Source organism: Rhinoraja longicauda, chromosome 8 (assembly GCF_053455715.1).
Source record: "Rhinoraja longicauda isolate Sanriku21f chromosome 8, sRhiLon1.1, whole genome shotgun sequence".
Lineage (NCBI taxonomy): Eukaryota > Metazoa > Chordata > Chondrichthyes > Rajiformes > Arhynchobatidae > Rhinoraja > Rhinoraja longicauda.
In genome coordinates, this window is record NC_135960.1 from 1082749 (window position 1) to 1098315 (window position 15567).

Here is a 15567-nt window from a genome sequence, read left to right on the forward strand (position 1 = left end):
CAATTCAAAAGACATTTGGACAGATATGTGATCAGGAAGGGTTTAGTGGGACAGGGCCCAAATGCAGGTGATTGGGGACTAGCCCAGTATGCCAACTTGGTCAGATTTAGGCTTAGGTTTATTATTGTCATAAGTTTTGTTATGTGTGCCATCCGTTTCGATCAGATAATACTCTTGTAAATACAAGGAACAGCAGACACAGAGTGCTGGAGTAACTCAGCGGGTCAGGCAGCTTCTCGGAAGAGAAGGAATGGATGACGTTTCGGGTCGAGACCCTTCTTCAGACTGATGTCAGGGGAGGGGGCGGGACAAAGATAGAATGTAGTCGGAGACAGGAAGACTAGTGGGAGAACTGGGAAGGGGGAGGGGATAGAGAGAGAAAGTAGGGACTATCTGAAGTTAGAGAAGTCAATGTTCATACCGTTGGGATGTAAACTACCCAAGCGAAATATGAGGTGCTGTTCCTCCAATTTGCGCTGGGCCTCACTCTGACAATGAAGGAGGCCCAGGAAAGAAAGGTCAGATTGGGAATGGGAGGGGGAGTTGAAGTGCTGAGCCACCGGGAAATCAGGTTGGTTAAGACGGACTGAGCGGAGGTGTTGAGCAAAACGATCGCCGAGCCTGCGCTTGGTCTCGCCGATGTGAAGAAGTTGACACCTGGATCAAGACTATAAATAAATGTCACATGTACCAAGTTACGGTGAAGAGTTCAGTTTTTACATGCTATACAATCTGATCAGATTTAGGGCGGCAGGCACGATGACGCAGCGGGTAGAGCTGCTGCCTCACAGCGCCAGAGACCCGGGTTCCATCCCAATTACGGGCGCTGTCTGTATGGAGTTTGTACGTTCTCCCCGTGACCTGCGTGGGTTTTTCCCGAGATCTTTGGTTAACCTCCCACACTCCAAAGACATGCAAGTTTGTAGGTTCATTGGCTTGGTATCAATGTACAATTGTCCCTGGTGGGTATAGGACAGTGTTAATGTGCGGGGATCACTGGTCGGTGCCGACTCAGTGGCCCCAAAGGGCCTGTTTCCGTGCTGTATCTCTAAACTAAACTAATTAGATAATATGTGTAGGAAAAAAACTGCAGGTGCTGGTTAAAATCGAAGGTAGACACAAAATGCTGGAGTAACTCAGCGGGTCATGCAGCATCTCTGGAGAGAAGGAATGGGTGACGTTACGGGTCGAGACCCTTCTGAAGGAGGGTCTCGACCCGAAACGTCACCCATTCCTTCTCACCCGAGATGCTGCCTGTCCCGCTGAGTTACTCCAGCATTGAGTGTCTACCTTTAATTAGATAATACTATACATAAATACTATCAAGTCAAACTCAAGTCCAACAGGTAGAAACATAGAAAATAGGTGCAGGAGTAGGCCATTTGGCCCTTCGAGCCTGCACTGCCATTCAATATGATCATGGCTGATCATCCAGCTCAGTAACCTGCATCTGCCTTCTCTCCATACCCCCTGATCCCTTTAGCCACAAGGGCCACATCTAACTCCCTCTTAAATATAGCCAATGAACTGGCCTCAACTACCTTTTGTGGCAGAGAATTCCACAGACTCACCACTCTCTGTGAGTGCAAAGGGGAAGATACAAAGTGCAGAATATAGTTCTCAGCATTGTCGCGCACCAGTTCCAGAGACACAGACCAATGTCCGCAATGGGGTAGAGGTGAATCGGACAGCACTGGTGCCTGTTTCCATACCGTACGGGTCTATGATTCTATGACTGTGCGCTCTGTGTATGACTCCGTGACCTCCCCAAGAACATCCGACCCCAGCCTCCACATCCCGCGGTTGTTTGACAATACACAGAGCCAGGGAACCAAGCCAACCACTGTGTAAGCACGACAGTTCATTACTCACCCTGCCATCTACCAAGGAACATTGAGAAAGACCAGGGTAGTACCATTAACTCTTTCTCCGACAAACCAGCGCTCAATATTTGGGAATAGTCTTAACATTTGCTATTGAGGGCGTGCAGCGTAGGTTCACCGGGTTAATTCCCGGGATGGCGGGATTGTCGTATGTTGAAAGACTGGAGCGACTGGGCTTGTATACACTGGAATTTTGAAGGATGAGAGGGGATCTTATTGAAACATATAAGATTATTAAGCTAGAGGCAAGAAACATGTTCCCAATGTTGGGGGAGTCCAGAACCAGGGGCCACAGTTTAAGAATAAGGGGTCGGCCATTTAGAATGAAGATGAGGAAAAACTTTTTCATTCAGAGAGTTGTGAATCTGTGGAATTCTCTGCCTCAGAAGGCAGTGGAGGCCAATTCTCTGGATGCTTTCAAGAGAGAGTTAGATAGAGCTCTTAAAGATAGCGGAATCAAGGGATATGGGGAGAAGGCAGGAACAGGATACTGATTATGGATGATCAGCCATGATCACAGTGGATGGTGGTGCTGGCTCGAAGTGCTGGTTCTGGACTCCCCCAACATTGCGAACATGTTTCCTGCCTCTAGAGTGTCCAATCCCTTAATAATCTTATATGTTTCAATAAGATCCCCTCTCGTCCTTTTAAAAAGCCCAGTCGCTCCAGTCTTTCAACATACGACAGCCCGCCATCCTGGGAATTAACCTAGTGAACCTACGCTGTACTCCCTCAATAACAAGGATGTTCTTCCTCAAATTTGGAGATCAAATCTGCACACAGTACCCCAGGCTGCAGGGGGCCTTTGTGATCAACTGCAGCTGGGACCGTAAAATGGCGTAACAATGTCGCCTCTTGTATGTTTTACTGAGTGGGCTGAAGAAGGGTCTTGACCCGAAACATCGCCCATTCCTTCTCTTCCGAAACGTTGCCTGACCCGCTGAGTTACTCCAGCACTCTGTGAAACGTCACCTATCCATGTTCTCCACAGATGCTGCCTGACCTGCTGAGTTACTCCAGCACTCTGTGAAACGTCACCTATCCATGTTCTCCACAGATGCTGCCTGACCCGCTGAGTTACTCCAGCACTCTGTGAAACGTCACCTATCCATGTTCTCCGCAGATGCTGCCTGACCCGCTGAGTTACTCCAGCATTTTGTGTCTACCTTCGATTTCAACCAGCATCCGCAGTTTATTTTCCTACAGGTTTAAGGTGAGGATTGAGCAAATACGAAGGAAGATTTGGCTTACGCGTTACAGAATCCCACAGACTCCACGGAGTTGGAGTTGGCATCTGCTTCATCCATTTGTTCTTTCTCCACCTGATCGTTGATGCTCTTGGGAACTGAAAGGACACCGACCACCTGTGGACACAATGAACAGTCAGCACACTAGAAATGCAGCAAGGAGAGAAAGAGAAGAGAAGACACGCGCCGGGAATAACCTCATAAGGAATAGAAACAGAAACATAGACAATAGGTGCAGGAGGAGACCATTCGGCCCTTCCAGCCAGCACCGCCATTCATTGTGATCATGGCTGATCGTCCACAATCAGTAACCTGTGCCTGCCTTCTCCCCATATCCCTTGATTCCACTAGCCTCTAGAGCTCTCTTAAACCCATCCAGTGATTTGGCTTCCACTGCCCTCTGTGGCAGAGAATTCCACAAATTCACAACTCTCTGGGTGAATAAGAGTAGAATTAGGACATTCGGTCCATCAAGTCTACTCCGCCATTCAATCACGGCTGATCTAACTCTCCCTCCTAACCCCATTCTCCTGCCTTCTCCCCATAACCCCCGACACCCGTACAAATCAAGAATCTATCTATATCTGCCGTAAAAATATCCACTGACTTGTGGCCTCCACAGCCGTCTGTGGCAAAGAATCCCACAGATTCACAACCCTTCTCATCTGCTTCCTAAAAGAACGTCCTTTAATTCTGAGGCTGTGCCCTCTGGTCCTAGACTCTTCCATTAGTGGAAACATCCTCTCCACATCCACTCTATCCAGGCCTTTCAATATTCTGTACGTTTCAATGAGGTCCCCCCTCATTCTTCTAAACTTCAGCGAGTACAGGCCCAGTGCCGACAAACGCTTATCATATGTTAACCCACTCATTCCTGGGATCATTCTTGTACGTGTAGGAAAATAACTGCAGATGCTGGTTTAAATCGAAGGTAGACACAAAATGCTGGAGTAACTCAGCAGGTCAGGCAGCATCTCGTGAGAGATGGAAAGAAAGAAACCCATTCCTTCTCTCCCGAGATGCTGCCTGACCCGCTGAGTTACTCCAGCATTTTGTGTCTACCATCATTCTTGTAAACCTCCTCTGGACCCTCTCCAGAGCCAGCACAACCTTCCTCAGATATGGGGCCCAAAATTGCTCACAATATTCCAAATGCGGCCTGACCAGCGTCTTATATAGCCTCAGCATTACATCCATTTTAGAGGATCTCGGCCAAACATGGGCAGGTGGGACAAGTGTAGACGGGGCACGTTAGTCAGCGTGGGCAAGCTGGGCTGAAGGGCCTGTTTCCATGCTGTATGTCTGTTACTCGAAGGGAGATAAATAGGTCAACCACAATTTGTCTTCATCTACTTTTCTCCGGTAGTTTTCTATGTCCCTGGGATATTCCAAATCGTGTAACAGAAAATGAAATAGCTTTCAAGAGTGGTCACTATTCAACATAATGCAGGAAAAGTACTGGACAATGACCATAGGCCATTGTGAAACTAATCAGTTAATCTATTTTGAGCAAAAAACAGACAATAGACAATAGGTGCAGGAGGAGGCCATTCGGCCCTTCGAGCCAGCACCGCCATTCAATGTGATCATGGCTGATCATTCTCAATCAGTACCCTGTTCCTGCCTTCTCCCCATACCCCCTGACTCCGCTATCCTTAAGAGCTCTATCTAGCTCTCTCCTGAATGCATTCAGAGAATTGGCCTCCACTGCCTTCTGAGGCAGAGAATTCCACAGATTCACAACTCTCTGACTAAAAACCTTTTTCCTCATCTCAGTTCTAAATGACCTACCCCTTATTCTTAAACTGTGACCCCTGGTTCTGGACTCCCCCAACATTGGGAACATGTTTCCCGCCTCTAACGTGTCCAACCCCTTAATAATCTTATACGTTTCGATAAGATCTCCTCTCATCCTTCTAAATTCCAGTGTATACAAGCCTAGTCGCTCCAGTCTTTCTACATATGACAGTCCCGCCATTCCGGGAATTAACCTAGTAAACCTACGCTGCACGCCCTCAATAGCAAGAATATCCTTCCTCAAATTTGGAGACCAAAACTGCACACAGTACTCCAGGTGCGTTCTCACTAGGGCCCTGTACAACTGCAGAAGGACCTCTTTGCTCCTATACTCCGGTTTCCTCTCACATTCCAAAGACGTGCAGGTTTTTAGGTTAATTGGCTTTAGTAAAATTGTAAATCGCCCCTCGTGTGTAGGATAGTGTTAGTGTGCAGGGATCGCTGGTCGGCGCGGACTCGGTGGGCCATAGGGCCTGTTTCTGCGCTGTATCTCTTAAACTAAACTAAAACTAAAAGGGTCCCATCCCAAACAATGTCCGTCCATTTCCCTCCTGGCCCGCTGAGTTCCTCCCTCCGCCAGTTTGTTTGCTCAAGGTTACAGTATCTGTAGTGTCTCTGCTTCCAAGATCAATATGTTGAAGAACTAATGAGACAACAGAAAACTGCGCAATGGGAAGCAGTCAACTAAAAACCTGGTGGTTAGCAGGCCTTTAGAGAAGAGTGTCCATGGCAGAAATGTATATAAATATTTAAAGCTGTTTAGTACAATCCAAAACCAAGGTCTTAGATTAAAACAAAGACAACTATGAAGTTATGAGTTAATTATGGTTGGCAATGGCTAATGTTTAAAGAATTAAGACAAAATTCTTGACAAATATCCATCCTTGACCAGAATAACAAGATATAGACTGGATAGACTCGGCTTGTACTCGCTGGAATTTAGAAGATTGAGGGGGGATCTTATAGAAACTTACAAAATTCTTAAGGGGTTGGAGAGGCTAGATGCGGGAAGATTGTTCCCGATGTTGGGGAAGTCCAGAACAAGGGGGTCACAGTTTAAGGATAAGGGGGAAGTCTTTTAGGACCGAGATGAAAAAGTTTTTTTTCGCACAGAGTGGTGAATCTGTGGAATTCTCTGCCACAGAAGGTAGTTGAGGCCAGTTCATTGGCTATATTTAAGAGGGAGTTAAATGTGGCCCTTGTGGCTAAAGGGATCAGGGGGTATGGAGAGAAGGCAGGTACGGGATACTGAGTTGGATGATCAGCCATGATCATATTGAATGGCGGTGCAGGCTCGAAGGGCCGAATGGCCTACTCCTGCACCTATTTTCTATGTTTAGTCTAGAGATACAGCATGAAAACTGGCCCCTCGGCCACCGAGTCAGCATCGACCAGCGGTCATAGAGTCATAGATTGATGCAGCGTGGAAACAGGCCCTTCGGCCCAACTCGCCCACACCAGCCAACAAGTCCCACTTGATCCATACCCCTCCAAACCTGTCCTATCCATGTCCAGGATCCAAGACAACCGGGGACCCTTTTCTGCTGCAGCCTTCATCCGCCTTTCCAGCCATTGTGACGCTCCACTAAAGTCAGCCATCATCCTCCCTCCGCCTGTTCCACCGTTGAGGTCTTGGTTGGATCGCTCTTTGTCAGGGACCTCCCCCTCGACCTTACCACCATGGATGACCCTACCAGGAGCGTAGCTCCAGACGGCATCGCTCTCAGGACCACACGGGCTTCTCCATCACGACAAGGTGACAATCCACACTCCAGTTGTTAAAACCCGTTGTGTTACTCCAGCATTTTTGTGTCTATCTTTTCTATATTCTTCTATTCAGTTCTCTCTTACATTTATCCAACTTCCCCTTAAATCACTTCACTAATCTCCTCAACAACTTCTGTGCGAGCAAGGCCCACATTCCCACGGAAAAATTAAGTTTCACCCATTTTCATTCAATTTTGTACCTGAGGAAATGTTGCAGGAAGAAACTGCAGACACTGGTTTAAACCGAATTATAGACACAAAATGCTGGAGTAACTCAGCGGGACAGGCAGAGAAGGAATGGGTGACGTTTCGGGTCGAGACCCTTCTTCAAACTGAGTCAGGGGAGAGGGGGGTACAGAGATAGGGAAAAGTACGGTGTGAAAACGAGACAAAGGTTCAAAGGTTTCAAAGGTCTGTCTATTGTTCGGTGTACCAGTGAAACTCGAAGGGGGTGGAGATCCAAGGAAAATGGAGAATAGATCATTGTTAGTTAGGAACAACAAAACAAACAGAGATAAAATGTAAATGAGGACAGTCATACTGGTCGGAGAACTGGGAAGGGATGGAAGGCAAAGGTTACTTGAAGTTAGAGAAGTCTACATTCATATCGCTGGGGTGTAAGAAAGAAAACAGTCAGAGAGTTGTAAATCTGTGGAATTCTCTGCCTCAGAAGGCAGTGGAGGCCAATTCTCTGAATGCATTCAAGAGAGAGCTAGATAGAGCTCTTAAGGATAGTGGAGTCAGGGGGTATGGGGAGAAGGCAGGAACGGGGTACTGATTGAGAATGATCAGCCATGATCACATTGAATGGTGGTGCTGGCTCGAAGGGCCAAATGGCCTACTCCTGCACCTATTGACTATTGTCTAAAACTGCAGATGCTGGTTTAAATCGAAGGTAGATTCAAAATGCTGAAGAAGTGTCTCGACCCGAAACGTCACCCATTCCTTCTCTACGGAGATGCTGCCTGACCCGCTGACCCGCATTTTGTGTCTACCTTTGCTGGGGTGTAAGCTGCCCAAGCAAAATATCAGGTGCTGTTCCTCCAATTTGCACTAGGCCTCACTCTGACAATGGAAGAGGCCAGGACAGAAAGGTCAGTGTGGGGGTGGCAGGGGGAGCTAAAGTGTTTAGCAACCGGCCGGTAGCAGGGGTAGAGTTCGGGGATAGGGTGAGTGTACACCTGGAACAGGGATTGTTCGACATACCTAAGGAACATTGGCAGAAATATCGTAAATACATCTATCCTATCAAACCCGTTTCTAACTTGGTCATACAGCATGGAAACAGGCCCTTTGGCCCAACTTGCCCTCACCGGCCAACCCATGCCCCATCTGCATTAGTCCCACCTGCCGACATTTAGTCCATATCCCACTAAACCTGTCCTATCCATGTACCTGTCCACTTTTAAGGACATCCATCTTGTTTAGTTGGACTCCCCCAACATCGGGAACATTTTCCCTTCATCTAGCCGGTCCATTTCCCTAAGAATTTAATATCTTTCTATATGATCCCCTCTCCTCCTTCTAAATTCCAGTGAATATAAGCCCAGTCGACCCATTCTTTCATCATATGTCAGTCCTGCCATCCTGGGAATTAACCTGGTGAACCTACGCTGCACTCTTTCATTTTAGATTTAGATTTTTTTTTAGATTTAGAGATACAGCGCGGAAACAAGCCCTTTCGGCCCACCGGGTCCGCGCCGACCAGCGATCCCCGCACACTAACACTATCCTACACCCACCAGGGACAATTTTTACATTTACCAAGCCAATTAACCTACAAATCTGCACGTATTTGGAGTGTGGGAGGAAGCCGAAGATCTCGGAGGAAACCCACGCGGGTCACGGGGAGAACGTACAAACTCCGTACAGACAGCGCCCGTGGTCAGGATGGAACCCGGGTCTCCGGCGTTGCATTCGCTGTAAGGCAGCAACTCTACCGCCGTGCCACCGTGCCGCTTGCCTTCACCCTGTGCAAGTATAAAATCAACTGCCTGTTACAACAGATGCAGTTAAATCTGTTGCAGTGCTGGCTCTGGAGAGGGTCCAGAAGAGGTGTACGAGAATGATCCCAGGAATGAGTGGGTTAACATATCATGAGCGTTTGACAGTACTGGGCCTGTACTCGCTGGAGTTTAGAAGGATGAGGGGGGACCTCATTGAAACTTATGGATAAATTGGATGTGGAGAGGATGTTTCAACTAGGGGGAGAGTCTAGGATCAGAGGGCACAGCCTCAGAATTAAAGGGCGTTCCTTTAGGAAAGAGATGAGGAGGAACTTCTTTAGTCAGAGGGTGGTGAATCTGTGGAATTCATTGCAACAGAAGGCTCTGGAGGCCGTTAATTGATATTTTAAAGGCAGAGATTGACTCTTGATTAGTACGGGTGTCAGAGGTTATGGGGAGAAGGCAGGAGACTGGGGTCAGGAGGGAGATAGATCAACCATGATTGAATGGCAGAGTAGAATTGATGGGCCGAATGGCCTAATTCTGCTCCTATCAAATGAATTTATGAAAATGTTGAGTCTGAAGAAGGGTTCTGATACGAACGTCACCTATCCATGTCCTCCTTCATTTGTGCTCAATCTCTCTCTCTATCTCTTGCTTCTCCTTCCCCAGACTCTTAGTCTGAAGAAGGGGTCTCTGCCCACAACGTCACCCACTCCTTCTCTCCAGAGATGCTGCCTGACCCGCTGAGTAACTCCAGCACTCTGTGAAACGTCACCTATCCATGTTCTCCACAGATGCTGCCTGACCCGCTGAGTTACTCCAGCACTCTGTGAAACGTCACCTATCCATGTTCTCCACAGATGCTGCCTGACCCGCTGAGTTACTCCAGCACTCTGTGTCCATGTTTACTACAACAGAAGAACGATCAGCGCTCAGCAGCTTTTCTGAAAAGCTGCGGGATGTAGCAGTGGGAAGAGCACGGTTAAGTGGGATTTAGCGGTGGGAACAGCGTGGTTGAGCGGGATGTAGCAGTGGGAAGAGCACAGTTGAGCGGGATTACCTTGCCTGTGAGTGGGTTGAGGAGCTTGGCCGTGCAGTCAACAGATCCCGTCAGCACCAGGCTCCCGTTGGCGTTGGCAGTGATGCAGGTCAGAGGTCCCTGGTGACTATCCTGACCTAGGGAAGAGGAAGAGTACAAGAGACGCGCTTTACACGGACAACCATCAACCTCGGGGCACGGTGGCGCGGCGGTAGAGTTGCCGCCTTACAGCAAATGCAGCGCCGGAGACCTGGATTCAATCCTGACTACGGGCGCCGTCTGTACGGAGTTTGTACGTTCTCCCCGTGACCTGCGTGAGTTTTCTCCGAGATCTTCGGTTTCCTCCCACACTCCAGACATGCAAGTTTGTAGGTTAATTGGCTTGGTAAATGTAAAAATTGTCCCTAGTGTGTGTGGGATAGTGTTAATATGCGGGGATCGCAGGTCGGTGCGGACCCGGTGGGCCGAAAGGGCCTGTTTCTGCGCTGTATCTCTAAACTAAAAGACCCAGGTTCCATCCTGGACTCATAGAATGATACGGTGTGGAAACAGGCCCTTCGGCCCAACTTGCCCACACAGGCCAACATGTCCCAGCTACACTAGTCCCACCTGCCGGCATTTGATTCACATCCCTCCTGACCTGTACTGTCCATGATAATGACTACATGTGCTGTCTGAAGATCTCGGAGAAAACCAACGCAGGTCACGGGGAGAACGTAAAAACTCCGCACAGACAGCACCGTAGTCGGGATGGAACGCGGGTCTCCGGCGCTGCATTCGCTGTAAGGCATCAACTCTACCATTGTGCCGCTTCCATGGGGTGGTTACTGCCGGGCCTTGTCTCCAGAGACAGCCTCTTCAATCCAGGTCTATGAGGGAAGGATTACACGCCGAGCTGACCTACTCGTCGAGACCCATCCTGTTGCATTACCTTTGACAACGTGAAGTGGCGATCCTTGCTTCAGGTCCCACACCCTCACGGTTCCATCCTCGTAGCCGACAACCGCACGCTTCCCTGGAGACAGAGCAAGAAGCTTACGCAGAAGAACATATTTGTCAGTTGTTGTGCAATTATCCTTGTGTGTGAATCTACAGGTATGTAGGTAAGGCAGCCTTGTCTATACGTATTGGCATTTGCCAGTGTTTATTGCTATTGAGGGCGTGCAGCGTAGGTTCACCAGGTTAATTCCCGGAATGGCGGGACTGTCATATGTTGAAAGAATGGAGCGACTGGGCTTGTATACACTGGAATTTCGAAGGATGAGAGGGGATCTTATTGAAACATTTAAGATTATTAAGGGATTGGACACGTTAGAGGCAGGAAACATGTTCCCAATGTTGGGGGTGTCCAGAACCAGGGGCCACAGTTTAAGAATAAGGGGTAGGCCATTTAGAACAGGATGAGGAAAAACATTTTCAGTCAGAGAGTTGTAAATCAGTGGAATTCTCTGCCTCAGAAGGCAGTGGAGGCCAATTCTCTGGATGCTTTCAAGAGAGAGCTAGATAGAGCTCTTAAGGATAGCGGAGTCAGGGGGTATGGGGAGAAGGCAGGAACGGGGTACTGATTCAGCCATGATCACAGTGAATGGTGGTGCTGGCTCGAAGGGCCGAATGGCCTACTCCTGCAACTATTGTCTATTGTTCATATATCTATTGTTTATAATCCACCATCACCGGCAGAAATCCCAACCAGCATTCAATACTCCTTCCCCAACAGCAGCTTGCAATGGCAGAATGTGGAGGCCAGTCATGGAGTCATAGAGTGATACAGTGTGGAAACAGGCCCTTCGGCCCAACTCATCCACACCGGCCAACAATGTCCCAGCTAGTCCCACCTGCTCGCGCTTGGCCCATATCCCTCCAAACCTGTCCTGTCCATGTACCTGTCCAACTGTTTCTTAAACGATGGGATAGTCCCAGCCTCAACTACCTCCTCTGGCAGCTCATTCCATACACCCACCACCCTCTGTGTGAAAAAGTTACCCCTCGGATTCCCATTAAATCTTTTCCCCTTCACCTTGAACCTATGTCCTCTGGTCCTCGATTCCCCTACTCTGGGTAAGAGACTCTGTGCATCTACCCGATCTATTCCTCTCATGATTTTGTACACCTCTATAAGATCTCCCCTCATCCTCCTGCGCTCCATGGAATAGAGACCCAGCCTGCTCAACCTCTCCCTGTAGCTCACACCCTCTAGTCCTGGCAACATCCTCGTAAATCTTTTCTGAACCCTTTCAAGCTTGACAATATCTTTCCTTTAACATGATGCCCAGAACTGAACACAATATTCTAAATGCGGTCTCACCAACATCTTATACATACAAGGGGGCAATTTACAGAGGACAATTAACCCTCAAACACACATGTCTTTGGAGTGCGGATCTGGATTTAGATTTTAGATTTTTTTAGATTTAGAGATACAGCGCGGAAACAGGCCCTTCGGCCCACCGAGTCCGCGCCGCCCAGCGATCCCCTACACACACTAGGGACAATTTTTACATTTACCCAGTCAATTAACCTACAAACCTGTACGTCTTTGGAGTGTGGGAGGAAACCGAAGATTTCGGAGAAAACCCACGCAAGTCACGGGGAGAACGTACAAACTCCGTACAGACGCATTCGCTGTAAGGCAGCAACTCTACCGCTGCGCCACTGTGCCGCCTGTGGAACTGTGGAATTCTTTGCCACAGAAGGCTGTGGAGGCCAAGTAAGTGGATATTTTTACGGCAGGGATAGATTCTTGAATAGTATAGATGTCAGAGGTTATGGGGAGAAACAGGAGAATGGGGCTAGAAGGGAGAGATAGATCAGCCATGATTGAATGGGCCGAATGGCCTAATTCTACTCCTATCACTTATGACCTTATGTGGGAGCTCCCGGAGAAAACCCAAGCGGTCATAGAGAGAATGTACAAACTCCGTACAGACAGCACCCGTGGTCAGGATGGAACCCGGGTCTCCGGCAACTCTACCGTTGCGCCACCGTGTCATGCTGTGTCTTGGAGGATTTCAAACATCTGCAGATGCTGATTTACACTGAAGTTAGACACAAAATGCTGGAGTAACTCAGCGGGTCAGGCAGCATCTCGGGAGAACATGGACAGGTGACGTTTCACAGATGGCTGGAGTAACTCAGCGGGTCAGGCAGCATCTGTGGAGAACATGGATAGGTGACGTTTCAGAGTGCTGGAGTAACTCAGCGGGTCAGGCAGCATCTGTGGAGAACATGGATAGGTGACGTTTCACAGAGTGCTGCAGTAACTCAGCAGGTCAGGCAGCATCTGTGGAGAACATGGATAGGTGACGTTTCACAGAGTGCTGGATTAACTCAGCGGGTCAGGCAGCATCTCTGGAAAGAAGGAATGGGTGATGTTGTGGGTAAAGACCCTTCTTCAGACTGAGAGTCTGGGGAAAGATAAGCAAGAGATAGAGAGAGATAGAGAACAAATGAAAGATATGCAAAAAGTAACAATGATATAGGAAACGTGGAGCTCAATGGCTGTGGGCCGGGTGATAACGAGTTATACAGCAAAATTGAACAGGACGACAGTGAAACTAGTAGGACAACTAGGGTGGGGGAGGGACAGAGAGAGAGGGGATGCAAGGGTTTCTTCAAGTTAGAGAAATCAACATTCATACCGCTGGGATGTAAATTCCCGCAGGGAAATACGAGGTGCTGTTCCTCCACTTTGCTCTGGGCCTCACTCTGACAGTGGAGGGAGGCCCAGGAGAGGAAGGTCAGTGTGGGAATGGGAGGGGGAGTTGAAGTGTTTGGCAGCTGGGAGATCAGGTAGGTCCAGGCAGATTGAGCGGACTTGTTCACCGAAACGACCGTCAAGCCTGAACTTGGTCTCGCCGATGTATTAGAGTCCACATCATGGAATTTAGAAGGATGGGAGGAGATCTTATCGAAACGTATAAGATTATTAAAGGGTTGGACACGTTAGAGGCAGGAAACATGTTCCCAATGTTGGGGGAGTCCAGAACCAGGGGCCACAGTTTAAGAATAAGGGGTAGGCCATTTAGAACTGAGATGAGGAAAAACGTTTTCAGTCAGAGAGTTGTGAATCTGTGGAATTCTCTGCCTCAGAAGGCAGTGGAGGCCAATTCTCTGAATGCATTCAAGAGAGAGCTGGATAGAGCTCTTAAAGATAGCGGAGTCAGGGGGTATGGGGAGAAGCAGGAACGGGGTACTGATTGAGAATGACCAGCCATGATCACATTGAATGGCGGTGCTGGCTCAAAGGGCCGAATGGCCTCCTCCTGCATCTATTGTCTATTGTCTATTATCAGAAACAGCGCGTACAGTAGATGAGGTTGGAGGAGGTGCAAGTGAACCTTTGCCTCAACTGATTTAGTTTAGTTTAGTTTAGAGATACAGCGCGGAATCAGGCCCTTTTGTTCCACCGGGTCCGCGCCGCCCCGTGATTCCCCGCACATTAACATTATTCCACACACTAGGGACCATTTTTTTACATTTTCCAAGCCGATTAACCTACAGACCTGTACGTCGTTGGAGTGTGGGAGGACACGCAGGTCACGGGGAGAACGTACAAACTCCGTACAGACAGCGCCCGTAGTCGGGGTCAAACCCGGGTGTCCGGCGCTGCATTCGCTGGAAGGCAGCAACTCTACCGCTGTGCCACCGCGCCGCCCCAAATGTCTCCCTCCATGCTCTGCTCTGTGCTTCACCTCACTGCGTAGCTCCTTTACTTTGACGACATTCCTGGTGCCTCAGCAACGGTGCTGCCCTCATCTGACAACAACCCTGGAGCCAGAGGCCCCCTCTGTAAGGGCTAACATTACGAATGCAGCAATGTGGGTTTTATTGCAGGAGTGTAAAAGCTCCAGCTCGGATTATTCCTGGGGCACCCTGTTGTCAGCATGGAAGTGCGGTTTATGGCTGATCGTATCCTCTGATATCAGCAACTGGCCTCAAAGCTTTGAAGTGTTAAGAAGAACATCTTGCCATATGGACTGCCCTTTGTTCCCAAGAAAGAAGAGGTCACGATGGACACGACGGACACGGAGGTCCCGAAAGACACATAAAGAGGGCATTGTAAACTTGCCATATAAGGCAGTGATGGAAAAATACTGGCACATGTATTTAGGGTATAAAAGGTGTGTAAATGTAAGCTTTCGGAGAGAGAGACTACACTAGCTGCCTGAGTGTTTTTGAACACTCCGGTATCTAGGCTCTCTCCCACCTGGGTGAGTAGAATAAAGAGGTTAAACGAATTCGGTTGTCTGCCTGTTTCTTCTCATAGGCCACCGACTACAACACCTCTAGCACCCAGCACTCACCATCAGCCAGGAACTTGCCACAGGTCGCTTGGCACCCGGTGCCTGGCAACGTTTTGCATTCTCCGCTGGGAACTTTCCACATCCAGCAGCTGCCCTCGTCCGTGCCCGCCAGCAGCACATGGGCACAGGGATGCCACTCAACCCACTGGGAAAAGGAAAGCAAGAGCAGAGAGTTTCGTCAGACTATAGAATCCTTCCGACATTATTTATATATAATCTCAAATTGAGCAAAGCAGAAACCCACCGAAGAAAGTGGCTGTGCCAACTCCTCAAACATTTCCCACCAGCAGCAATAAAACTGTCCCCACAGGTACTGTACCCCAGTGTTGTACAGCGACTGACTCGTCCCCACAGGTACTGTACCCCAGTGTTATACACACACATACCTGTCCCCACCGGTACTGTACCCCAGTGTTATACACACAGACCCGTCCCCACAGGTACTGTACCCCAGTGTTATACACACAGACCCGTCCCCACCGGTACTGTACCCCAGTGTTATACACACACACACCCGTCCCCACCGGTACTGTACCCCAGTGTTATACACACACATACCTGTCCCCACCGGTACTGTACCCC

The 15567-nt window shown here is 48.8% G+C and overlaps 1 protein-coding gene across 1 annotated transcript in view; it reads right to left on the reverse strand.

The window, feature by feature from the left end:
* aamp (angio-associated, migratory cell protein) overlaps positions 1-15567 on the reverse strand; it is a 40688-nt gene that overhangs the window by 15273 nt on the left and 9848 nt on the right. Inside the window, exons 5-8 of the mRNA XM_078404339.1 lie at positions 14986-15130; positions 10614-10697; positions 9704-9819; positions 3135-3247 (exon numbers count right to left, since the gene is read on the reverse strand). Of these exons, the coding sequence (XP_078260465.1) occupies positions 3135-3247; positions 9704-9819; positions 10614-10697; positions 14986-15130 (458 nt within the window). The remainder of the gene's footprint in view (positions 1-3134; positions 3248-9703; positions 9820-10613; positions 10698-14985; positions 15131-15567) is intronic.